This window comes from Myotis myotis, unplaced genomic scaffold (genome assembly GCF_014108235.1).
Source record: "Myotis myotis isolate mMyoMyo1 unplaced genomic scaffold, mMyoMyo1.p scaffold_m19_p_7, whole genome shotgun sequence".
Taxonomy (NCBI): domain Eukaryota; kingdom Metazoa; phylum Chordata; class Mammalia; order Chiroptera; family Vespertilionidae; genus Myotis; species Myotis myotis.
In genome coordinates, this window is record NW_023416379.1 from 87,566,248 (window position 1) to 87,594,201 (window position 27,954).

At 40.8% G+C, this 27,954-nt stretch overlaps 2 protein-coding genes across 12 annotated transcripts in view; both read right to left on the reverse strand.

Moving 5' to 3' along the window:
* Positions 1-1,316, reverse strand: part of LOC118660771 (adenylate cyclase type 10-like) — a 41,387-nt gene extending 40,071 nt beyond the window's left edge. The window contains 1 exon segment of the mRNA XM_036318432.1: positions 1,311-1,316. Coding sequence (XP_036174325.1) covers positions 1,311-1,316 — 6 coding nt within the window.
* NFYA (nuclear transcription factor Y subunit alpha) lies at positions 154-27,921 on the reverse strand. Of its 11 annotated transcripts, none has more exons than XM_036318238.1 (10): positions 27,732-27,921; positions 19,744-19,891; positions 17,933-18,013; positions 15,053-15,199; positions 11,498-11,629; positions 10,961-11,066; positions 9,345-9,511; positions 7,530-7,703; positions 6,234-6,335; positions 154-2,699 (listed from the first exon to the last, which is right to left on the reverse strand). In XM_036318238.1, the coding sequence occupies exons 2-10, from the start codon at positions 19,816-19,818 to the stop codon at positions 2,646-2,648; spliced, it is 1,038 nt and encodes a 345-aa protein (XP_036174131.1). In that variant the 5' UTR covers positions 19,819-19,891; positions 27,732-27,921; the 3' UTR covers positions 154-2,645. The 11 variants fall into 11 exon arrangements, with proteins under 11 accessions (XP_036174131.1, XP_036174129.1, XP_036174130.1 ...); XM_036318236.1 differs by having other exon boundaries at positions 17,930-18,013; XM_036318237.1 differs by having other exon boundaries at positions 17,933-18,016.
* Positions 27,922-27,954: the final 33 nt, after the last annotated feature.

Sequence of the window (27,954 nt, forward strand, 5' to 3'; positions counted from 1 at the left end):
TTGTCAGCAGAGTGGGAAGGCCAAAAGGAAGGAAAAGAGATTAAAGGAAGGAGCTAGGTAAGTGGCCTGGACACTACATATGTCTTGTGTCTACAGAGATCAATTTCAACATTATAAACAACCTCGAACCCAGGGGATGTAGACTTCTCAAAATTCAATCACTTTCTCATAAATTTATTTTTAAAAATAACAATTGCAATGACATCAATGATCAGATCACCTGTACTCCCCCTACTGCTGAGGGGAAAATATATATAACTGAGTCCCAAAGGAAAATCAAGACATTATTATCAGGCACTCAATAGCCAAAAATGTTGTTGGTCCAGTGATATAGACACTGACATGTTCAATGTACCAATACAATTAAAATATATACAATTATCCTGCAAAAAAAAAGCATTCATGAAGTAAAGTAACTATTAAACCAATTATTCACTCATCCATTCACTCTATATCTAAAAGTCATCACTACAGTCAAAATGAAAAATGAATAAAAGAACTTCTAGCAACAAATAAAGAAAAAAATCCAAACCTTAATCCACCTCACCCCCACTTTGTGGGTTATTATGATATGCTAAAAATGACCACAATAAAAGGGCCATGAATTAGCTGAAATGCAATGACAATAATGACAACTGAAGCATTTAATTTCAAGCAAAACTCAAATGCATGAAAAAATAATTCCGCAACAATGAGGCTGGAATTACTATGTACAAACTTACAGACACAAATAAATAGCGTTTTAGAACTATTGGCTTAAGTACTAGAAATTAGGTCTGAGGAATCTCTTTCTGAACTCTGCATCTTAAAGATTCCTAAACAAACCAAGGGATATAAATTTCTCATTGTTTTTAGTAACCTGTCATTTGACAAATTTGGGGATTACTGGATAAATTAACATCTAAAACTCATGTAATGAGCCAGAAGTTTCTAGTGAGTCTACCAAAGAATAAGTCCTCCATTTCTGACATCTGGAAGCCAGGAGATGATTCGATTTCAGGAATTAGAAATATATTTCACTTCCTGCTTTCTTTGCATAGCTCTGTACCTCTATTTAGACCATTACAATGCTTATGATGTTTTCTTTAGAGAGTGAAATACTTTTTATCTCTTAATACAATTAGAGTAAAATATAAAAAGAGCCAATCTTTACTCTTGGTTATTAAGTCAAAAAGAATTAAGTTTTCCTTCTTTGTTTCCAGAGTAGGCAGAAACTCTTCTGAAGTATCACTTTCTACAAGGGTTCAACATCTAGAAAAGAAATGAGACACAACCCATTCTGGGAACTGTGGCCCAATTCCTTACACTACAGCCATCTCTAGTTCCAGTCTGTAATTTGTCCCCAAAATGTAGATGCAAAGTGAAAACCTTCCTGCAAAGGCATATGGAGAAAGGGGGAAGCAAATGGAAGCTGGCACCAATGAGTCAGCTGCCATGGGAAACATGAGAATGTCCGTTTTCTGGGGCCAGCACAAAGCACTTGCAGGAGTGAAGCCAACATCCACGTTAAGTTCTAGGAGGTAACCTGGAGAATGTCCAGGACAGCTTGATTGAACAGTGCTTTCCAGAAAGTGTCAAAGACCAAATCTCAGACTTCTCTCTTTCGGTTGTTAAAAGATTATAGTGTAAATGTAAATTAGTCTCTTCATCTTAATGATCCATCCCAGGCATCCATCAACTGAAGAATCATGCTATATGACAACACATGGGTATATTACCTCTCTCTCTTCTTCTAGACTGAAACACACACAAACCCTTCTATTTTCCAAATGCTGTCACTAAGCCTATGATTGAAAATCTCTAGTTTGCCTCGCTGTTTAGGAGTTACAAGTGTCCTCAGCACTTCAGCATAGTTGTATTATTTTGTTCTCTACTTAGGAAAGGAAGTTTCAAGGTCCAATACCTTCTAAATTGTCTTACAAGTAGCCATAGTAAGAACTATGGTCCAGATGACCTGTCAACAGATGGACAAGCAGACCACAACTGGCCAAAATGAAAAAAGATTCAGCAATTATTTTTAGTGCTTGATTCTTTTATCATTCTATCCCCAGAATTAGCTTTTTCTTGGCTTGGAGTCCAAAAATACCAACCTATCATCTGTGTAGACATTCTTATTATTACCACAGATTAGATGAATGTATCTCAGAGAATTTATTATTTCCATGAGATTGAACTTCCATGCCTGGAAGTCATCTCTGAATACAGTGTTCATTCACTTAGCCTGAGATGGTGTTTAGATTCCATGGGAAGGAGTGGGCTTCAGCTTCCCGGATTGTAGTTTAGCTTGAGAAGGTTGTTCTCCCCTGCTCAGATGGCTGGCTGGCTTCACCAGTCAACATCTAAGTGCTGTGTGTGGTACTGTTGGGCTGGCATGAGTCCTTCGCATCATCCTAGTCCATGAAACGTCAATGTCATCAACAGTCTAAAATAGTCCTGACTGAAGGGGTGAGACAAAGCCTTGCAACTTCAATTTGCCAGACACCGCTGCAATTATAATACCAAGCCACTTTGAAAAACTAAGTGGGTTTCTGTCCTGCAGAAAAGGGCAGAATGTGATCATCAGTGTCCCATCGGAAGAAGTGATCAATTTCCTGGAACAGTGGTGAGGAACATGACCTTGATCATCTCCATCACATGGCCTGGGGTTAGGATACTCGGATGATCTGTGTCATTGCTTCTTCATCTGCTTGGTTTGGATCCTAGAGACAAAGAAAGCATAATAATGATTAAAGTACTTTGCAAAAGCAACAGGAACTGTGGCTCTCACTACTTTATCACCAACGACATAGATACAACTTTGCCAAGAAAACCAAAGGTCTGCTTGCAAGTCTGCATAAGTGGATTAAAATGCAGCTCCATTTGGAAATGAGACAATAAACCTTATTCTTAAAAGGATTAAAAATCTGATCTGGCCTGCCACTCCATTACTGAACACTCCAGAGTTGATAGCACACCTATGTTGTGCTCTACCTTTACTGTTTAAGGGTCCTTAGAGGTGGCTAAGAGAAAGACCAAGAAAAGCCATGTCATACTATATCTATATTAAAATATATTTTTACTAGAGGCCCGGTGCACGAATTTGTGCATGGGTGGGGTCCCTCTGGGTGACCTGCAGGGATCGGGCCAAAACCCACAGTCCAACACCGCCTGCAACTCCTACCTGCCACTCCCGCTCATCCTGGCCCCACTGTGCCTGCTGTGTGCTTGCGCCCAATCAGTCCCGATCGGGAGAGGCTTGCGCTGCCACAGCAGCGCTCACCAGCCATGAGCCCTGCGTCTGGCGCCCTCCCAAGGGGAGTAGCCTGTGGGATCGGGCTGAAACCTGCTCTCCAACATCCCTCAAGGGGTGCGGGATTGTGAGAGGGCATAGGCCAGACTGAGGGAACCCACCGGTGCACGATCGGACAGGGGAGGGACCGTGGGAGGGCTCCAGGTGTGTCTGGTCCATCTTGCTCAGTCCTGATCAACAGCAAGCTCACCTACCAGTTGGAGCATCTGCCCCCTGGTGGTCAGTGTATGTCATAGTGACTGGTCGACCAGTTGACTGTTTGCCCCCTGGTGGTCAGTGCGCATCATAGCGAGCAGTTGGGGATCCTTAGCATATCATTAGCATATTACTTTTTTATAAAAAAATATATCTTATTGATTTCTTTTTACAGAGAGGAAGGGAGAGGGATAGAGAGTTAGAAACATCTATGAGAGAGAAACATCCATCAGATGCCTCCTGCACAGCCCCTACTGGGGATGTGTCCTCAACCAAGGTACATGCCCTTGACCGGAATCGAACCTAGAACCCTTCAGTCTGCAGGCCGATACTCAACTCACTGAGCCAAACTGGTTAGGGCGCATATTACGTTTTGATTGGTTGTTCAGTTGTTCTGCTGTTCGGTCTATTTGCATATTACCATTTTATTATATAGGACTGATTTCAGAGAGAGAAGGAGAGAGATAGAAACATCAATGATGAAGTAGATTGCCTGCCTCCTGCATGCCCCACAATGGGGATCGAACCCACAGCCCGGGGATGTGCCCTGACTGGGAATCAAACCGTGACCTCCTGGTTCATAGGTCGAGGCTCAACCACTGAGCCATGCCAGTCAGACATGCTGTGTGTGTGTGTGTTTGTGTATAAAATATACAAATATATATATATATATATATATATATATATAGAAAATTTTTGGTCATTATTTTCTGACCATTATATTTAAATGCTGAGCACTTAGCAGAGCTAAGTGACATTGGGATTTATTTACTTTGATGCACTTTGTTAAAAGGTTACAGTGTACCTAGAAGTTACAGATAAACCTGATGCCCAGATGGGTATAAGTGATTTGCTTGGACTAGAATCAGTAAGTTACTCAGGAGCCCAGCAAGAACTAACTCCCAGGTCTCTGGTACCCATTTAATATTCTTTCCACTAAACTCTGCCTGCTGCCTCTCACAACATGCAGTGTTAAGACAAGGATTTGTCTGTGGAAGCTTTCTACAATACTCATAGTAACCACCTTCAGTTCTTTCACACCAAGGCAGTGAAGTCTCAATTAACATGATCCAAGGATGAGCTGAATGATTTCTGAAGGTGGTAGGCCGGGCGCTTGGTCTTGATCAATGAATGAGAATACTAATAGCATTTACTGAGCTCTCACCATGCACTAGGCTAAGTAGGTGCCTAATGTGACTTACTGCATGACATTCTCACAACATTCTTGTGAAGTATCAATAGCACCCCATTTTACAGGTGAAGAAAACTGAGGCTAAAAGAGGCTAAGTAAACTGACTGAGGTCATATTGTTAGCACACAGAATTAGGAGAGTTCCTTGAGTGAAAAGCTTTACCAATTGGCTATACTGAGGACAAAGGTCCTAATGGCAGAAGACAGAACAATGCTATAGCAAGAGCATAAAAACCAAGGAGTAGGAGGAAATGAAGCCAGAGGTAGGCAGGAGGAGCTAGATCATTCAGGACCTTTTTGGCCAAGGTAAGTACTTTAGATTTTAGTCTGAAGTGTAAATGAGAAAGGGCAGGGTAGAAGGAATTTAAGCAAGATGGTGATGTGATGTGATACACATTTAAAAATATCACACTAAAATGCGGCTAATGGACCAGAGCAGCACAAGAATGGAACAAGGGAGACCAGTTGGCAGCTGTTATATTAACTGAACCAAAAGAGAGGGGATTAGACTAGGCTGGCATTTGGGAGGGAAAAAAGTAAGCTGGCTCAGATTATATTTTAGATGTAAAATCAAGAGTTGGATAATTCTAGTAACTGGATGGATGGACATGTTGAGATGAGTGGTTGAGGCATTAAAAAAAAAATCAAGAGTTCTACTTTAGATATATTGACTCAGAAATGTCAATACAATAAAATGAGTAGAATTAGATTTAAGAACCAGTACAATATAGTAGTTACAGAGTATGTTATGGAATTGTACTGCTTGGGTTTGAAATTCAGTTGTACCATTTTATTAAGTATTAGTGTCACGGTGCATGGATTTGTGCACATTGAAAGGAAATTAATTAGAAGAAATATTTTAATATCGTTATTTGTGTCTTGCTAATGAAAAGAAAAAAGGATTCTATCAAGTCTCCTATCTACCTACTCCAGGACTTCTGAGGATCAAATGAGATGAAGCATGGGAAAACAATTCACAAACATTTGGTTGAACTGTAAAATGTTTGCACCTGGCTATAAAGCAAGTTGTGTTCCTGGGGTGAAGAAACTCTAAGGAGGCTAGTCACTAGGGAGAGGAAGCTGGGCATTGCTATGTGACATCATTACCCGGCACCCACAACAACCGTTTCCAGGCTGGGCTGTGGGCCGCATTTTGCACCATGGGATCTTGGCAGCGTTGGCTGCGATTTGGTGGGCTGTTGCTCCAGGGTGGTGCTAGGGCCTGTGTTACACTTGGGGGAAGCTGAGTGTTGGTTTGTAGGTACCAGATCCATGGTGCTGTTTATTTTTAAATAGCCAGTGCGTGCCATGGCAGCTCCTGTGCTGGGCATCTGCCCCCTAGTGGTCAGTGCGCGTCATACCTACTGGTCGGACAGACACTTAACTATATATATATTACACCTTAGGCAAACTATTTAACCTGTCTAAACCTTTGATTCAACTGTAAAATGCTTACCTCCTAGAGCTTTAGGTTGCTGTAAATATTCAGTTGGGGGAAAAAGCTTAGACAATGCAGAAGATTCCACCTGAGAAAATACAAAGTAAGAAGTCTTCTTACCTGCATATGAGGACTATCCTTTTCTTTTGGAGAGAAAAATCGCCCACCTTCACCACGCTTCCGTGCCATGGCATGACGGTGCCGAGATTCATGCAGATATTTCTAAAGCCAGAAAACAAAGCCACCAGAGGCACTTATGACTTTGAATTATGGAGAAAGCTTTGGAGAAAACACTAGATAGCTAGCCATATATAACTACCATAAGAAGTAAATGCTAAATGAATATAATAAAAAAGATTCCCCTCCCCAAAGGTATCCCATAGATAACTACCTATCTCTTAATATATATATATATATATCCTCTCTTTTGCTTTAATAACAGACCAAATTTTTGTTGGGCAAATGGCTACTTAGTAAAAACATTGCATTTCCTTGCTTTATTTGCAGGTAACTGGCCATGTAATTAAACTTTTGCTAAGGAGCCTGGCCGGTGTGGCTCAGTGTCGACCTATATGAACCAGGAGGTCACAGTTCAATTCCTGGCCAGGGCACATGCCCATTTTGCGGGTTCAATCCCCAGTGTGGGGTGTGCAGGAGGCAGCTGATCAATGATTCTCTCTCATCGATGTTTCTCTCTCTCTCCACCTCCCTTCCTCTATGAAGTCAATAAAAAAAAAATAAAGTTTTGCTAATGAAATATAAAACTTCCTAAAAGTTTCCTTAAAAGAGAGCTGCCTCTTTTGTTCCATTTGCTCCTAGGCTGGAGCCCAAGCAGCCATCTTGGACTAAAAATAGCAAACTAAGAAATTAGAATAAGACAGGAGGAGAATGAGTCTTGAGAACTGTGGAAATGTGCTACCAGCCCAGGACAATTTATCTCTGGGCTTCTTTTATGTAAGAAAAATTTTTTAAAAATAATTTTAAATTTAAGCCAGTATTATTTTTTTGTTTCTGTAGCTGCACCTACATATAGCAAATGATAACTTTTATAAAAAATTACCAGCTATCAGCCCAGTTAGTGTGGCTCGGTGGTTGAGCATCAACCTACGAACCAGGTCATGGTTCCATTCCCGGTCAGGGCACATGCCTGAATTGCAGTCTTGATCCCCAGTGTGGGGCATGCAGGAGGCAGCCGATCAATGATTCTCTCTCATCATTGATGTTTCTCTCTCTCCTTCCCTCTTCTTTCCTCTCTGAAATAAAAAAAAATATATTAAAAAACAAAAACAAACCAGCTATATACCTACCTTCAGTTGTTTGGAAGGTACTCAAAACAAACCATATAAAAGGTTTGACTTATTCCTAAAGTAGAACCCTGGTATTCTCTTCCTACATCCTTCCCTATGTTATACATACCCTTCTTTCCTTTGGAATTTTCCCTTCTGCCTCTAGTTTGGCTCGGGCTTGCCTCCTCTTAAGTATGCGGTGATACTGTTTGGCATTCACATAGAGAGGCTCTTCTTCGAGCATCTCTGCCCCAGGTAGAGGGATTCTTTGGATAGCAGGCACAGACCCAGCACCAGGCACCATCTGTGTTGAGAGAAAACCAGTTTATTAAATAGTGACAAAAAGTATAGACATAGGCAAGTTTCTTAATCTGTGTTAATCTATTTTCTTCTGAATGCTACACAAGAGTAGCTTTTACAGGGCATTCAGTTAAATGCATTTTCTGGAGAACACGTACACTAAATGCATTTTAAACCAACATTACAAATCTATCAGTTGGGGGCCCAGGAGCCACACTTAGAAATAACATAACCTGGTCCAAATTCTTGTCCATGCATGGCTCCATTCTCTAGGAATGTCTGCTGCCATCCAGACAGTAATCATATATATATGAGGCTAATATGCGAAGTGTCTTCAAAGGAGTTTGGGAGTTCTATCGCTCGCTATGATGTGCACTGACCACCAGGCGGCAGCATGGAATGAAGGGAGGCCCCAGGTGGCAGCCAGCAGCCGGGGAAGGGAGCTCTGACTGGCAGCCGCAAGGCCCCAATCAGCCCTGATCGCTGGGCCTAGGGACCCTACCTGTGCAGTAATTTTGTGCACCGGGCCTCTAGTATGACAATACTGTAAAACAGTTCAATGGAAAATAGGTATGAATTTACCAAGTGCTACTTAATGCCTATAGTTATACAACTAATTTAGTTAACTTATTATATAATTTAATCCTAATTTTTCTAAACAAACAAAATGAAACACTGTACTAAATATATGATGAAACAAGTCCCCTTTGCTACACTCCCTTCCCAACGTTAACTTTGAATGTCTGTATTGTTTCTTCTGGTAGCTTTCTTCCTCTCTGTGCAGGCTTCTGCTCCTCAATTCTTCATTTATCCATTTTAGGTACTATGTACTGACATCATATTTTGACATATGAGGATTTAGCTTTCAGATACCATCCAACTTTCCTTCCCTATCTTCTCACTGTATTTATATCACACATTTTTTTGGTTTCTCTAATTATAACCTAATTTTTAGCTTATTTCTTGTTTCATCCACTAGACACAATGTATTTTCCAATTGCCAAAGATCAGCAGCCTAACTCTCCCTTCATTATTTGAATTCTGAATAAGATCACATAAAATCATACATTTAATCTGTTTAATCACTACTATATCTCCAGCACCAAGAATAGTACCTGGCACTAATAGGTCCTCACAATGAATTATGGTTCACTGTAATCTATACTAATAAAAGGGTAATATGCTAATTAGACCAAACATCTTCAGGACGTCCTTCTGGACAAAGCCACAGTGGCGGGGGTTAAGGCAGAGGCGGTTAGGGACTATCATATCAGGCCAGCAGGGGAGGGCACTTAGGGGGCGATCAGGCCAGCAAGGGAGCAATTAGGGGATGATCAGGCCGGCAGGCAGGTGAGCGGTTAGGAGTCAGCAGTCCCAGATTGTGAGAGGAATGTCTGACTGGTCACAGATTGGAGAGGGTGCAGGCCGGGCTGAGGGACCCTCCACCCCCGTGCACCGGGCCTCTAGTGTTTATTATAAAAGTAGATCTCTGTAAGTGCCTTAAGGATCAATCTCAATGCCAAGAGGTCAACATTATTAACAAGCTTTATGAGAGACATCAAATTGCAATTTTGCAAAGACAGAGAGATATGTAGAAAAAGAAATTACAGATGAGAACAGTGAGCTGAAGAATCAATATCCTTACCATGACCATCCCTCCTGAATTGACCACATTGCCTGCCACTGGTAGTGTCACAGTGACAGTCCCTTGTCCACTGCTGGTTGTATTGGTGTTGGCTCCTGTCTGAACAATCTGTGCTCCTGCCAAACTGGCTGCTGGGATGGTGATCATGCCTGAAACAGGGACTGTAACTTTAAGAAAATAAAACATAAAACAACAAACAGGTACACAGAAAGAAGGGAACACAGTTAGTTCCTCTTCTATCTGGCACACACTCATTCACCCTGGAAAAGCATTATAAACTGAATAAGGGGGGGAAAAGCACTCACACACTCTGCCTAATTTACTACATAAAACCCATGTAATCACAATCTTTGAAACTCTATTAACTTTCTCGGTTATAGCTCTGAATAAATCTATCCTTGAAATGGATACTTTCCTGGGCATTACAATAACAGTTTTCAATAGGTGGTGAGACAGTTTGCAGTCTTCCACTTCTATGGGTCAGTCTGAGTATAGCTATACCCAATTTTTGTACATATCAACAATCTGCTTCAGGATGGAAATTTTATAAACTTATAAATTGTTCATCCTAAACTGACAAGGAATCAGCCAGTTGCAGGTCTAAAGCTTAAACCAAGCATTCCAAGTCCCCAAACTATCAACATCAGCACCGAGGAGAATGTGTTTACCATTTCCTGAGTTCCTGCCAGTACTCATTCCAGTTCAGGCCCTCTCCTGAGTCATAACAAAAGCACACTGTTACTGCATCCACTGGATCTTACATACTGCTAAGTCTTAATCACAAGTCAAACCTTTAGTCAGGGAATCTAACTGAGATGTCCTTTTCGGATTTAACTATCAGACAAATGCTTACAAAAGCTCTTAAGTTCAGATCGAGCCATCTCCTCCTCTCTGAAATACATTCTCCTCTCGAGCCGTATTTCTTCTCTACCTTCTGTATGCATTATTTATTCCTAGAACATACCTCCATAGGATTCTGCACTATGTTTATTTGTTCACATGTATGTCTCTCTTGTTAGACTAGAGTTTCTTTGAAAAGCTCTTCTTTCTTAGCAAAGTTCTACATACGTAACCGGCACATAATAAGTGGTTTTGGAATAAATTTACAAAGAAGTGGCCCTGGTAAAAATATACCTAAGCAACAACTCCTATTTCCAATCTTCTATTTAGAAAGTGTTAATATAAGATTAAAGCTTATATAATCCTTATGAGCAGTCCTTTTTTAAAAATTATTTTTCAACTACAGTTGACATACATTATTATATTAGTTTCAGGTGTACCCCCGATTAATTAGACATCCCCATAAACCTCGATCCCATCTGACACCGTACAGTTATTAGGATATCACTGACTATATTCCCTATGCTGTACTTTACATCCTCATTAGGCTCAATCTTTTAACAACCACTTAGGGATTCCTACAAATGGAATTGATGTTGGTCATGTATTGGTGACAAGGACTTAATAATAATAATCAATGAAGACTTACAGAAAATCTTATTTTTCGTTCAAAAATATGTCATGTAGAGATCACCACAAAATTTCTGAAGCATCATTTGCTCAAGGGATGAAGATGAGTCCCCCAAAAGTAGACGGAAATGAATGGGCATACTTACCTTGCTGGAGAATGGTACCGTCTGCATTAACTGGCTGATAAACGATGGTTTGCCCTTCAGCAGTCTGTGCCACTTGCTGCCCCTGGACAGCAATTTGCTGCTGTGTCTGTAGGAAAGAAATTATAACACAATATAAGAGATTCTAAAATACCACAAAGGGCCATATAGTCTTTTTCTCTTTTTAAAAATCCTCATCCCAGGATGTGTCTTGATTGATTTTAGAGAGGAAGGGAGAGAGAAACACGGATGTGAAAGAAACATTAATTGGTTGGTTGCCTCCTGTATGCATCCTGGCTGGGGATCGAACCTGAAACCCAGGCATGTGCTCTGATCAGAAATCAAACCTGCAACCTTTTGGTGTATAGGACAGTGCTCTAACCAATGGAGTTACCTGGCCAGGGCTAGTCTTTTTCTTAAAAAAAAAAAAAAAAAAAAAATGATAGTTTTCTAACTCATTTCTACCACATGTGAAATATATGGCTCAGCTATCTGACCCTTCTAAATCAGCTGTGCTGTGTTCAGAGCTAGTGGAATTACCTGGGTCTGGCCAGCAGTAACGGCTGTCTGGGGCTGCTGGATGATGATCTGCTGGGTTTGGCCCTGCTGGCCCTGCACCTGCACAGCCTGCCCACCCTGGATCTGGATCTGTCCAGGTGGGACCAACTGTATCTGTGGAAGACAATACAAAGAAAGGTTAGTACCCTGCGGACATTGGTATCTTTTGTCCTGGAGTATTAGTTATCCACATTCCTCTAGAAAGTGGAAAATGCTGTGAAGAGGAAAAAACAATAAAACAGAAGTCCTCATCTGCTTTTTTTGTTTGTCTGTTAATCCTCACCCGAAGGATATTTTTCCACTGACTTTTAGAGAGTGGAAGGAAGGGGAAGAGACAGAGAAACATCATCGATTGGTTGCCTCCCACATGCCCCAACCAAGGCCAAGGGATCAAGCCTGCAACCGAGGTATATGCCCTTGACCAGAATTGAATCCGGGACCCTTCAGTCCTTGAGCCAACGCTCTACCCACTGAGTCAAACCAGTTAGGGACTGTTTGGCTATTATTTGTGAGAGATCATTTGTTTTCCACTTCTGAAACAATGGGGAATTCTGACTACTGTCTTGATACTGGGTATTATAGTAACAATGTCAGTTTTTTAAAGATGATAGTGCTGGCATGGTCACATTATTTTTAAAGCATTTTTTACAGATGAAATGACATTTTATATATTCAAAATAATTCTTGAGAGAGTAGGTAAATGCAGATACCCTTTAGTTCCATCCACGTTATATATCTATTTCATTCTTAAAAAATTTATTCACTGCTATTTTGTACTATTTTTGTTATATACCAACTTCCACTATTCTTGACTCTCTACTCCAGTTCCACTGTCTATATTAAACCAGGGATCCTAACCTAAAATTGTATGCAAAATGTTCCATTTATCTGGACATCTACACCTTTTCTAAGAAGAGGGCATAGGATCTCACTGGAATTCTAAAATAGAGGATCCAAGATAATAAAGAGTAAGAAGTATTCTTCTAAAAAAGAATTGAAATTTTATGCATCCTAAGAAAGGCTATGGGATTTTACCTAGAGCTTTATATGTTAACAGAAAAGAATTATATGTTTTTATGTTAACAGAAAAGAATTTTTCTAGGATGGTTTGATTCAGGGGTCCTCAAACTACGGCCCGTGGGCCACATGCAAATTCAAATATTGTATTTGTTCCCGTTTTGTTTTTTTACTTCAAAATAAGATATGTGCAGTGTGCATAGAAATTTGTTCATAGTTTTTTTTAAACTATAGTCCGGCCCTCCAACGGTCTGAGGGACAGTGAACTGGCCCCCTGTTTAAAAAGTTTGAGAACCCTTGGTTTGATTAGTTATATACAGTCCTGCTTGGAGGGAGAATGAAATAACCCCATCAGAGACTCTTAAAGATAGGTAAATAAATAAATATCATAAAAGCATAGAATTTAGAACTGGAATGAACCCTAGAAATCACCTGATATAAACTGCACTTTCTGATGAGAAAACTGACATACGAAAGCTTGCTTAATGGCAGACCTGGGAATGGAAAGTCAGATCACTGCATGCCCAGCACACTGCTCCTAACACTGTATCACACAGTCTCCATTCAGGAGTGGAAAAGAAGTTGTGGCAAGGGTATGAAGAAGAGGCAATAGAAGGACAGAAATGAAATAGTGTGAAAAAGAGTTAAAGTACACATACTGAAAATATATTTAAAGCCTCATACATTTATTCATGAAGAAATGTGGAAACTATTTTAATCCTAACTACAACTCTATTGTGGCAAAAATATGCCAATAGTTTTAAAAATGTTACTATTCCTTCGCCAAGCAATTTCCCTACTCCAAAGAAACTACCCTAAGAATTCAACTGAAAATAAAACTATCATGCTCAAATAAATTTATAGTAATCTTACCTATAAAAGCAAAAATAAAATAAAATAAAATAAAGTAGGCAGGGCAGAGGTTGGCTGATTGATGTCTCTCTCTCACATCAATGTTTCTCTCTCTCTCTCTCTCTCTCTCTTTCTCTGTCCCTCTCTCTCATATTCCCTTCCTCCCTACCGTCCTCTCTCTCTAAAAATCAATGGACAAAATAACCTCAGGTGAAGATTTGAAAAAACAAAACAAAACAAAAAAACAAAGTAATGTGAAGAAATTAGAGGTCAGATTTATCAAGCAGTGTGATCAGGGCTTTTTTCAACTTGTATTAAATTCCTGCAGAGAAACTAAGACACCAATGAGATCACTTTAACTATTAAAACAAAATCTATATAGTAAAAAATTAATAGTTCTTTCTCATTCCCATTTCCATGCTAACAAACACATATATTACATAGGGGTTTGGCTACTAATTACAAAGATAATATCACATGGTATGTTTCCTTCCAAATTATTTTTCACCAGAAGTACGTCAGTATTAACCACCATCCTATGTCAACAGTTTATCCTTTTTAACAACATAATATTCCACATATGAATATCGTATGACTTATTCAACCACTTCCTTATTCTTATAAATAGGCATTCAGGTTACACTACAGCTCTTTTGGTAGCACAATGCTGCAATAAATGTATTTGTACATTTCTCCCTATATATCAATGCTTTTCATCCTATAGGATTCTCAAAAGTGGGATAGGTTTATGTATTTAAGAGTAAGATGCCTTCCAAAATGACTTCAGAATTTGAAATTACCTAAGTAATGAGTGTATCCTTTCCTCCACACCCATTGTAGAACTGGATATAATAATTCTTTTTAATTTTTGCCAAATTGATAAAAATCCCTCTACTTTTAATATTTGCATGTAATATCCAGAGTTGCATGTAACAACATCCTACCTACTTCTGTTAATCTCTTCTACATTTTTTGTCTTTTTTTTACCTTTTTTTCTGTTTTGGAATCAGTCTTTCCAGTGGATTTATCTATTTTATTGATCTCTTTAAGAATCAGCTTTTATTTACCCTTTCTACATTTTTGTTAGTTTTATTCTTCACTAATTTTAACCTACTTTTTGCTCATTTTGTTCTTTTCCTAAGTTCCTATGAGAAATATTATTAATTTATTTTCAATTTAAAAAAAAGGCCATTAAGTTTTGCTCCAAACACAGTGTAAGGTGTTTGTGATGTGTATGGACCGAAATAGCTTTTTTTCATTACTTGCTAGATGATTCAAATTATTAATTACATGGAAAGAAATGAAAAGGAAAGCATTTCTGAGCAAAAACAAGAACCCCCAAAGCAGATTATAAATTTCCTCCCTTACTGACATAAAATGCCAACAAAGCTCACTCATGAATTACTTTTATAAAACTAGATTCCCATCTCTTCGTGTTCTTTACATTGATCCAAAAATCATGCCTAATTAGTCCTTACCAGAGATGTACAATTTCTGTCTAGGTCTGCTTTATCACTGGTACTACAAAGGTGGACTATCGACTAAATGCAAATGGAGGGTAGGAAGCAATTAAATGCAACAATATCAACTGTCAAATAGCTTGTAATAACTATTCTATAAAAACCTCTACTCTGACATTCTGTCTAAACACTTTTTCATACCACTCACCTGCTGCAAACCCTGGGACCCAGATACAGGTACTTGCATGATGGTTTGACCTTGTCCACCAGGGACAGCCTGGACCATGATGGGTTGGCCAGTTGATGTGATTAACTGGCCTCCACTGACCTGCACCATTAATGGCTGCCCCTGGACCTAGAATGAAATAAAGTAAGTACAATGAAATAACATAAGACACAAAATGGTTGTTACTAAAAGACAATTACTGGAACTATTTTGCTGCCTTGCTAGAGGGGGGAAAGGCAGGAGAGACCCCACGATAATAAGTCTCAAGTCCTATCTTCTTCAATTATCTTTGGTATTTTTGACTAAAGGCCAAGTTGAATACTTTAAAGTCAGATATAATGGAGTATATCCAGGCTTTGGGAAGTCTCATAGATATAAGGTATTTATCACCAAATACAGGCTAACTCCATAAGAAGCATTTAAACAAAATGTCAAGACTATTTGCCTTTTTAGACTAATATCCGAGAATGATCTCTAGTGAGGGCTGAAGAGGAGGCAATGAGAAGGGTAGGTAATGGCGGTGATGATGTTTAAATGCAAATTCTAAATAACCTGGAGGGAGTAAATCAAACTACCCAGCAATACAGGAGGCTGGGTAGCAAGCCACTCTGTAACTTTACGTAGAACACCCTTTCTCAAGCATAAATAAGATGTACATATTTTATCCTCTTCACCTTATACTTCTGGGAATTCTAGTCTGGTTGTCGTTGAAAAGATCCCATGACTAAAAACTGCCTAGAAATATTTTCTGATCAGTTTGTAGTATCTGTGATGGAATTCCTCGCTCTGGGCCCTGCAATACCTGCAGTTATTTTAATTTTAACAGAAGCAATGACAAATATGGAAATTGTACAAAGCACTCAAGCATATAAAACAAATTCCAACTTTGAAGCTCCCATGAATAAACAGAAAACTCTAGAAGGCAGGCCATTATAAATGCTCTGTTGTACCATTTTGAGTCCCAATAAAAAATAGCTAGCTAATAGAATGCTTTCTAGAAGCCAAAATATAAGCCACTTAAAAAGTGAAATGGAGTAAATGTTCAACAGAATAGCTAAAAGTCAAAAACTCATTTTTAGATTCTATCTTTGAGGAATTACTTATAATATTATAAAAGAATATTTGTATGACTAAAATAGTCATTCTTAATGCCAGTGAAAAAATGTTCAAATGAAATTATCAATCAGACCTGGAGGAGTAAATTCGATATTAAACACCCCATCCCAAGAGTTCCAGAATCTTTAGAAATATTCGAAATCCTAGTTTTGTGAAACTGCTCATTGAGAAATTCCAGTTTAATATTAAGAAGTTTACAATCTGATTCCCCTGCTTTCTCCTTCCCTTACTTCCCCACCCCAAATCAAATCCATTACACCAACGTCTGCATATGTTCTAGCAGGAAAAGACTTTTTTCAGAATATTTATTGCATGAATAACTAAAAGAACTATTTAAAGTTTTCCAAAATAATGAGACCTTTAAGGAATAGTTTCTATTATTTCCATAAACTGTCTCCACTTCTTTTAAATAAAATCTACATATGTAGGGAATACAAGTTTTAAAGCGTAACTATTAATTTTCTAGATCTGTCATCTTAACTTCTCCCCTTGTTGACATGCTGTGAGTGCACATAATAAACCATTTGAGACTCCAAGAAGCCCACTTGTATTTACAACATACGAATGATTGCAAGGATACATGCATCAGACAAAAAGCCATACAGTTAAGAGCATGTTACATTCCCATTCCACAAGTGGTTAATGACAATATTATTTCATACATCAGTAAGATGAAGTAAGCATGAAAACATAAATACAAGCTGCTGAACTCTGAGATTTATAGTTTGGGAGAACCTACAAGTTCTTATTCTTTCAGGCTAATTTATGTTCAGAATTGGCATCATCAAACACTGTGGGTGACAGATGTGGGGGTGGGGCTGAATCGGTAAAGTAAAATGATTACAATAAGGGGTAGCTAACTGCAGGATGTTTAGCGGTTCTACATTCTAGGTCCTATTTTGAACTATTTCCATTTAGTGGACGAAAAAAGATAGGGCACCAAAGTCTTACCAGTTTCTCAAAAATACAGTCATTTTAGTCAAAGTAACCTACAGACACAGAAAAGACTAACGCTCCTGCTCCTGATCTTATATTGGAGCTGGCCAAAATATGACGCCAAGTTCGGATATTTAACTTAGCCAACATGTTAGGGAACTGCATTGGTTAAGTAAGAATTCTTATCGTGGCTATAACACCTAAGACCTATAGAAAGTATATCTATCCCAGGTATGTCCAATCTAGAGGTATGGGATAATCTTTGCAGATCTGATAAAAAAAACCACAGGTCATTATTTTCCCAGAAAATAGTAGAGGCAGCAGTTAAGAGATTAACAAGATTTAGTGATTAGATAAAACTTGCCAAGTACAATGATTATTTTGCACCTGATTTACCCTTTTAATAAAAACAATCTATCCTAGCTAATGTGCACATATTTTCTCCTCTACTATTATAGTAAAGTTCATGAAATTTTATCTTGCAATCTGACAGAGTTTGAACTCTAAATAGGTTTTGATGTCACTTGTAAGAATTTCTTCCTATCCCTTATGACAATTCTTTCCAAGGCATTCCCAAAGAAACGTACTAGCCAAATGCTATTTTCAGAAAATTCACACTGGAATCACTACATGACTTGGCATGAAACATTAGAAAACCGGGCATGGTATAAGTCTCAAAGACAAGTTAGCATCAAAAACATGCAACTGACTTTGCCATTCCTCCTTGAGATCCTACCACAAACAGCACCAGACATGAGGGAAGGAGAAGTTCATGCAGTGCTTACAGAGAGTCAGAGAGGGCACCACTACCTGGAGGGTCTGGACTTGCTGGCCTGAGGCGGATGCCACCTGGGCCTCAGTCTGCAACTGGACAGCAGTGACACCACCCTGCTGCTGAGAACAGGAACAGGAAGAGCTTGAAACGTGTCAGGAATAAAATGTATGGTTCAAGGCATGAGATCACCTTACCTCTTATAGGGGAGAGAGAGATGTCTTTCAACAGCCCCACCCTAAACAGAACTTTCAAACTGTACAGACTCCCTATCCTGAAGCTGTTTGGTTGAAGGTAGCAGGACTGAAGATATTAGCCCTTTGTCCCCAGAGTGGAACTCAAAACACACTCCCCTGACTCAAAAATGTCCTAACAGTTGTTATCGTTAAAACAAAATTTGTTAATGCAGTCCTTCCCTCCAGAAATAGGTATTTGATTCTTTTGCCTACAATGTTATTTTAATGTGTGTTTTTTTTTTTTTTTATTTCCTCAAACAAGTTCACAAGAACAAAGGTCTTAACAACCTTGAAGCTACAATGAAAAATGTCTGGGGCTTAAATGCAATCATCAGAAAGGAAGAAAAAAGGAATCACTGTGAATCAAAATAATTTTCATGAGGTTACTGTTCCCATGTCCCCAAACTAGGATTACTTCTACTCAATTGGACTACCTTAGGAGCAATTTCAACCTAATTATTACGTTCTGCGATGGCAAGTTCTGACAGAACAAAAATTCACCCACCAGGGCATGGGTGTGAACGAAGGGCCCTTCATGGAATCCCCTTTACAAAAAAGGCAGGTGAAGGAAACTGCCAGAGCCACAGCAGCTATATGGAAGGAAAGACGAGTAAAGGAGTTTAAATAACTTCTCTATTAACGAAGAGTAGCTCTTTCCCTTGATCATTAGATAGAACTCACCATCAAATTTTCCTTTGCCCTCCCTACAAACTACTTTTCTATATTATCTAAGATCCATTTTAGAAACAAAATACTCCTAATCTTGGCCTATGGTTAAATTGATACATGGTAATTTCTCCTGAGGAGAAAAACAAGAGAAGTTTCACTAAAATAAAGCCACCTATAAAGCATCAGAAAATGTAAGCTGTGTATAAATTCACGAAAGTAACCCATTTAATTAGGGGATTGCTTTCTAATATGTGTTTGTCCAGAAGAATGGCTGTCTATTATCCTCATGGTAAACTAGAACTTTTCAGAATAAGCACTGGCGTGGATCAAGTCAAAGAGCAGTAGACTTCTTAGACGCTGACTATCTTGATTTGTGTATTGTGGCCAATACCTTAGTAGATCACACACTAGCTTAATCAAGTAGAAAAACAACCAAATTGAATCCAGAGAAAACAAAAACTCCAAATTTCCATCTGAAAACAGACTAGGTGTTTTGACTTTTAATAAGATAACAAGGGGCAATTTAAGCCAGGCCAGGCCAGTGTGACTCTGTTTGAGCTTCAACCCATGAACCAGGAAGTAACCAGTTTGATTCCCGGACTCTGTCCTCGGTGGGGAACCTGTGGGAGGCAACCAATGGATGTGTCTCTCTCACTGATGTTTCTATGTCTCTAACCCTCTCCATTCCTCTCTCTAAAATCAATAAAAACATTAAACCAGGCTCCCAGGAGGAGCAAATTCTCAGTGGTCACAGGCTGGACACAGAGTTCTGAACACGGAAAACAGCAGAGAAATCACAAGTTTAATCTTCAAAAGCACTTCGTTAGCACAAGTCATTAGACCCATTCTTTATAAGATCTGGGATCTCTGAAATAATTCCCCAATTGAGTAGTGCTGTTATCAGCTCCATTGCTGTGACATTTAAAGCAGTTTTACTTCCATACCTGCTGCTGAATCGGTCCAGCCTGCACAACAATCTGCTCTGTTGAACTATTGCTGTTCGCTGTATACTGCTCCATGGTCCCTCCACGTCAGAATCCTGTGCACAGGGAACTTCACTCCGGAGGTTATAGAAGACTGTGAGATGTGCTCCTATTAACAATGTTGGGAAGAAAACAAGAGTAGAGACTGTCATTGCACTATGCCAGATGATTAACTTTGAGACCTACCACTGTACTTGTAAGAAAGCAGCATGAGAAAATAGAAAATGTTTATACAGTGTCATTTTTAACTAGGGTTACATGGTACAATCATGACAACAATATCATAATTCTATTTCATGTTTTTAAAATGCTTTTTGTCATTTCACTGGCAATCTTATCTTTCAATAATAAAAAAGCAATACCTGTACCTTAGAAATACTCATGAGTTATAATATCACTTTGTCACAGGCTTATTTAATACTGATTTTTAAGTCTGCACATGTACTTTAGAAAATAAATAGTTCTTTAATTTATAACACGTGCTGCAAGCCAAACATGTTACTCTAGTTTCCTACATATTTAAAACTTCAGGGTTTATTATTTAGTAAGTAAATTACCCATACCTGAAGCCAAACATTTATTTTTCTTATCAAAATCTCCATTAAGTTGCGCCAAGTAAGAAAGCCCTAGCAAAGATTTAGGAGTTTTCATTTTAATCCAGAGCAAGAAATAAAAATGAATTATACTAATGCCAAAAATAATTCTTTACAGATTAAATATAAGGAAAAATTTTAAATGGCTATGGTTTTCTCTATAAAGACCTTAAGTTTTTTCTAGTCTTGAATTTGAATGTCTAATAACATGCCACACTTTATTGCATCATTTTAACTTATTATGGGAATTTTCAAATATATACAAAAGCAGTGAGAACATTATAATAAACCCCCATAGCCATAATCTAACTTCAACAACTCTCAACTCATAGTCAATCTTGTTTCACATGTATCTCAACCACTTTCCACCACCCCCTGGATTATTTTGAAGCAAATCCCAGATACCGTATTATTCCCCAAATCCATAAACACTTTAGCATCTGTCTCTAGAGACTCTTTTCTCTTTATCATTTTATAACAATGATATTGTCTCTACTATGTCATTCAAACATTAAAAAATAAATAAGTCTGTAATATCATCAAATAGCTAGTCCAGGTCCAAATTTACCATTCTCATATACTTTAACAGTTGAAATAAGGACACAATTAGGTAAATTGAAGTGATATTTGAGAACCATGAATAAAGACTTGATTAAAAAATTTAAGGGAAATTTTCCTTGGAGATACGGGGGAGGCACAGGTATATAAACAAAATGCAGATAAATCTTTTTTCTCTATTTTTCTCTAGGCCTTCATAAATCCTAAAAAGTGAGTAAGATTATATGTGAGAGAACTAAACTGCACATTTTAACAGCAAAGCAAGGCACCACTCTCTATTAATTCACACATAATGGATGAGATCACTTGCAAGATGTCTCAATATTTTGTGAAAGAAATAGAAATATATTCAAGTGCATATCTAAGTATTTAGGAAGAAGTGTACTGATGGCAAAAATTTACTTTGGAATGCATCAAAAAATAAGACTGATGGATGAATGGGTAGAAAGATGAATAAGACAAGTATGGTACAATGTTAATGGTAGACTCTAGGTAGTGAGTACACACGTGTTTATTGTAAAGTTCTTTTAACTTTACTGTGAGTTTGAACATTTTTATACTAAAATGTTGAAAGAAAAAAATCTTAACAAAAATTAAGCTTATCACTCATAACCAAAATGGTATATAGTATAGAAGAGCCATAAAGGATAGGATGACTGTTATCACAGCATCATGTACCAGGTCACACAGTTCTCCAACTCACTACCATTGCTCTAATGAAATACTCACCAAGCAAATATGTAGTTTTAATTTGGATTTACATATATATAGATTAGCCAATAAGGAGTATATATAATCAGCAACACAAGTAAACTTGATAGCTATTTTCTCATTACCCACTGACGAAATGGCACTCTGATCTCTACATCAGTCTCTTCTGAATTGGTTGACTGAGTCAGCTCCAGAGAGACACTGGGAATAGTATAGAAAAATCAGGTTTTCAACCAGGCTAAGTGGTTCTGCCAGGGAAGTAAACAATCTCCCTAAACTCTATCTTGTTTCTAACTGCAGTGCACACAATAGGACTAAAGAATTAAGTCATGATAGATGTGATTTCATTTATTTAAACCCTGAAAGGACAATAGTAATCAAGAGATAGAAAGTAGATCAGTGGTTCCCTGGGACTAGAGAAGGAGGTGGTGAGAGTAAGAGAGGAAGGGGAAAGTGAGAGGTTGATTGGGATAGAGCGCTTGGACCTTTTTGGAGTGATGAAAATGTGTTGTTGTTCAATTGGTTACCTGCTGCATGCACCATGACCAGGACCTAGGGATTGAAACTGCAACCCAGATATGTGCCCTTGACCAGGAACCGAACCCACGACCCTTTGGTCCAAGGGCTGACACTCTTAACCACTGAGCATATCAGCCAGGGTATGATGAAAATGTTTTATATCCTCACTGTGGTGGTAGTTACATAGGTGTATAAATTTGTCAAAATTCATCCAAACGTAAATTTAAAATAATTACCCTTTGTATCTAAACTGTTTATCTCAAAGTTAATTAATAAAATTGATTTAATGTCAGAAACACTTGCCCTAACCGGTTTGGCTCAGTGAATAGAACGTTGGCCTGCAGACTGTGGGGTCCTGGGTTAGATTCTGGTCAGGGGCATGTACCTTGGTTGCGGGCACATCCCTAGTGGGGGATGCGCAAGAGGCAGCTGATCGATGTTTCTGACTCTCTATCCCTCTCCCTTCCTCTCTGTAAAAAAATTAATAAAACATATTTTTTTTAAAAAAAGAAAAGAAACACTCAAACCTGTGAGGAATTTTTGTGAGTTTATTTGAGCCCAAACTGTCAACAATTGCCGGGAAGCAGAATCTCAAGGGACTGAGATAATGATCCGGAGAATGGTGGTTTTGCACCTTATTTTACAGTATAATCAAAAGAGGAGACTTATGTGTGTTACATGAAATCCACTGGTGATAGATTAGGGAGGCGGGAGAAAGCCAAGGGGGGAAACCTCTGGGACAGGGAAAAAGAGTAAAATGACAGACTTCTTTTACACAGGTGGTGCGGGATAGTTAACAGTCAACAATTAACTCAGTGACACTGAGGGGACGTGTGGTCTCTGCAGAGGGTGCCTGTGCTTTGAGGGGTCCGGAAAAGGGACAATTACTTTGACATCCAAAGATATGTTATCGTAGATGCAGTAAGACAATAGACAGGCTCGGTTAAGGTAAAGATTGACCTTTTTCAGGAAAGATACTGGCCTAGGACATGACTACCCACCATAAACTGCTCGTAGTTAAAAAAGTTTTAATTTTAGACCATTCTTTGTGGTTACTTTAGTTCTCTGGGTTTGCAAGGCTGCCATGCAGACTTTCACTGAGCTGGTCAGGTTAGCATGTAACTCCTTTTCGTCCACAGTATCAAGAAGAACTGTCCTCTACGTTTCCACACCTCCCCTAATCCAAATCCCCTTATTGTATGAGATTCTTTTCTTGACCACTAATTTCCAGAAATTTGCATCTTACTCAAATAGCATATGAATACTAATAAATAGGTCATGCAGATTTTCTTAACTAATTTATTTCATAACACAACTGCTCCAAATTAAAAACATTTAAATCTACTCTACTCTGAAGGGTAAAAAAAAGAGCAGTTTCAAATCTAAAAGCAATCCTTTCTCATATTAATGTGAAAGTGATTCATTCTGGAACATGATATTGAGATTGCTAATGGTGAATTCAGTAACACCACTAGCTTCAAGTGAAGCCATATGTCCTACTGCTGTGAGCTTCAGTTAGCAGAACTGTTACAGGCAGTTAGACAGACATGAGCAGAGCAAGGACAAAGGGCTAGTACAGAAACTCCTGAGGGCAGAAAGCCCTGGATGCCTAGCAAGGGGTAAAACTGGGAAAACAAAGAATCTCACCCCAGGGTAACCTTTCCTTTCCTGACTTTTCATACCTCTAGTTATGTGGTTTAGACTCCTGACTTTTTTCTCCCTAAAGATAGCATCTAGGCTTCTGTTGTATTTCCGCTCCAGGCCCAGAAAAGCAGCAAAACCAGACAAGCATGCCATGGCAGCCTCAGGACCAGCTGCACTAATGACCTCTTGCCCTGGGGCTGATCAATCAGTGGAGACTAGGACCATGAAAGAGCACACCTGGAGAACCGTGAGGCCCTCCCCTGAGATTCCCACCTGCAAGGGAGAGAGAAATACCCTCAACACAAAGGATCCAGTGCCTGCTCGCCCCCAGGGCAGCACACCCCCACCATTCCCTGACCCTCTTCTTTGTTGTAAGAGACCCAGTGAGACATGCAACCAGGGGAGCAATGAGCAGCAGCAGCTTGTCCCAGGCTGAGCCCCCAAACCTGTCTCCGATGCCCCCTTTTCTCTGACTTCTCAGTGAGCCAAAGCAGCGCAGCCTAGGCTCCTGTTACTTCTTCGATGCCCTTCCTTGGCTCACTGTCCTAAGTGTGTTTTTGCTGGCTTTGTTGCACTCTGTCTCTTGATCGAAATCTTTCCTTCAAGAAGACACGAACCAAGATCTAGTCCTCTCACCAATAACAGGACTGTAATAAACCTGACACTGTCTTTCCTCAAGTGCTACTTTGCCCAAGATTCTGACAAAATTAAGCCAGCCAGATTTAGCCTGTCTAGCTCTTGTTTCTAACTCAAAGTTTTGAATGTTTTTCCTCAGAGAGTGTGTGTTTATTCTGGCTAGCATGAAAATTCTCTTCTTTCCACTTCAAGGCACAGAACCTGGAATGTAGCTAATTACTAGGAATACATTTTATGTGGACCCACACATATTTTTAAAGCTTAAACTTCTAGAGTCAACTGTAAGCATGTAAAAGCCCTCAAAATTATCATATTTGACAGTCACTAGCAGGAAAAGTCTAGAATAGAAGCTTTCAAACTTCTTTGACCACAATTCACAGTAAGAAACACATTTCCTATCAAACATTAAAAAAGTAACTGAAACAAAAGGTTCATGAATACTTATCTTTTACATATATATCCCCCCCCCCCCCACCCACCAGGAAGGGAAAGATAGAAACATCAATGATAAGAGAGAATCAATGATTGGCTGCCTCCTGCACGCCCCCCACTGGGAATCTGAGCCAGTAATCCAGGCAAGTGCCCTGACCAGGAATTGAATCGTGACCTCCTGGTTCATAGGTCAGCGCTCAACCACGGAGCCATGCTGGTCAGGTGATGAATACTTATCTTTATAACATAAAATATACACTTTGATACTTTCTATTGTATTATAAAAATCACCAGCATTAGCCCACTAAATTGATTTTACAACTCAACAACTGGGTCCTGGTTCTTTGATAAGAGACTAGAACTAACAGCTGTCCCGCTTCCTTAATGTTCTGTTCAAGAGGTTTCTGGATCAGAGCTTCTCCACTAATGATGTATCATGTCCCAGACACTGCCTTACAGGTTTTAGAAAAAGAAACTCTAACAAAGATTCTAACTTCAAAGAGTCTTTAAGTTTAGTAAAGGAGTAAAAATCTGTACTGGAATCTAAGAGAAACAAAGTAATAAGGCAATCTGGAGGAGAGATTTCTTCTACTGGGGATAGACAAATCAAGGAATACTTTAGGAAAACGTGGCATCTGACCTGGTGGCAAGTGAAGCAAGATTTGTATGTGATGATGTGGGAAGGGGAGGAGTACTCCAAATGAACAACCAACATAGTAACAAGGACACAAATTTCAGCATATGAACAGCAGACTGAAAGGCCCATACCGCAAGTGAAAGATACTGTCTCTCAAAATTCCAAGTGCTTCTGTAGACAGGTGGGAGCTCCAGGTGTTCAGCAAAAAAGTAACCAGATTATACACGGATCTGTGAGGTCCAAAAGGTTGGCAACCGCTGTCTTAGAAAGTCTAGCCAAGTGTTTGGTGGCTTTAAAGTGATCCGATAGGCGGTGAGGGCACATGCCTGGGTTTCAGGGTCCATACCCAGTAGGGGGTGTGCAGGAGGCAGGCAATGGATGATTCTCATCATTGATGATTCTCTCTCTCTCCCTGAAGTCAATAAAAACATATTTTTAAAAAGTGATATGTTCTAAAAAATATCTAAGACACACTGCACATCTATTACTGTGGATAAGAATGAAACAACACTGGATTAGTTGTTTTCTGAAACCTACCGGTTGTATGACTTTAGTAAATGTGATTAGAAAAACGGGCATCATATACTGAAGGCCTACTGTGTGCTAGGGACTGCACTAGGTGCTTCACATAAGTAAAAACTTTTATCAAGTCCTAGGGAAATCTCCCTTTATCCCCCCAAAGAAGCTGCTGTTATGGGACAGAACCCCGCAAGTCAGAACCTTGTGTTCCCAACCTTAGACTCTCACCACTACTGCCTACTCTGTCCCCCGCCCCGCTGACAGCACCTCGGTGCCCCTGCTCCTCTCTCCGGTCAGAAGGAACCCCATCGTCCCGAGGTCCAGCAAAGGGGCGGCTACAGAAAGCTTCCAGGAGGCTGTGGGCAGCTCCCACGTCAGTGCTGCCTGCACAAAACGGAACCTGGCCCCGTTACATCACTGCCCTTAGGTATTGATCAGCCGTTCACCTGTCAATCTCCGCTAGGCAGGGCAGATTCTCATTCACATCTGCCCACTCCTTCCCCATCAAACATGCCGGTGCCCGGTACACACTGCTAACTGTCCCATACTTGGTTGTCAACAGAGAGGTTTTCTTACCCTAAAACCCAACAATACCTCCTGAAAAAACACGTTAATATGGAATTGGAAAGTATATTAGAAAAAAATAAACCAAGAGTAGCTGTGGATTGAACTAAGACACGTTCAAAGTGACACGGAAAGGTGAAAGGAAAAGGAATGCACACGGTCAAGGGAGGACGAGTTCACGAGGCAGAACTAAGTGTGAAAAGCAAGTTGTGCGGCTTCCGGGGAAAAAATGCGAAGGGCGAGCCGTCTCCCGGGAGTGAGGCTCCCGGCACGAGCGGGCCGGGCAGGAAAGGGGAGCCCGCTTGGTCGGGCTCCAGGACTGAGGTGTGCGGTGCGGCCCGGCGAGCGCGGCGGGGAGAGGAAATGACGAGCCAAAAGGGGGTGGTAACGGCGCCGGCCCGGGCCCCCGAGCCGAGCCCGGTGGAAGGAAGGAGGGGCCCGGCAGAGCTGGGAGGGTGGGCGCACTCGCCGACTCCCTGGCCCCGGGAAACGGCGGGGGCGGCCCCGCCGGCGCCGAGGCGGGACGGCCCGGCCCCCTCTTCCCGCCGCACGTCGGGGCCCCGTGGCCGCGACGCCGAGTCTTCCCCAGGCCCCCCTGCCGAGCCCGGAGGGCGGCGGACAGACACGGCTCCCGGAGGCCCGGGGGACGCGAGCCCCGCGGGGGCAGGTTCCCGTCCCGAGGGCCGCAGCGCGGGGAGTGCAAGGACGGGCTTCAGTGTGAGGCCCGAACGACCGGAGGAAACCGCCGAGCCGTGCGCACCTGAGTGTAGGAACATTCATGACAGGCCGGCCCGCCACTCCCGAGCCGGAGCCCCGAGAACCTCAGCCTCAGGGTCGGGGGCGCCCGGACGCATCCCCAGCTGGCACTGGCACCCTGCAAGCCACAGGACCCCGAGGTGCCTGCCCCCCGGGGCCCCATCCCCGCGCGGGGCTGCCCTCTGAAGGCCTCGGCCGGGAGTGCCCCGTGGCGCTCGCAGGGTCTGGGCCGGGGCCGCCTGCCGCCCCGCTCGGCTAGGCTCAGCTCGACTCCCCGGGCTCGACGGGAGCCTGGGCCTTTCCTGAGTGGTCAGCGAGACCCGCCAATCCGGGCGCTGGGGCCGGCTCTGGGCCGCTGGATATTGGCTCCTGATACTCACCGTGCCTCGCTCCCCCGGTTCGCTGCCCGCGCTGATTGGCTCCACTACCGGACTCCGAAACCCAATCAGAGGCTCCAGCCACCGCTGCCGCCGCCACTGCCGCTGCCTCGCAAAATGGCGAATCTGAACAAAGGGGAATCGGGCCTCCCTCCAACCGCCTCCGCGCAGGCGCCTCGGAAACCACGCCCCCTAACACCCTGCTCGGGGCACGCCCCACCCCTCG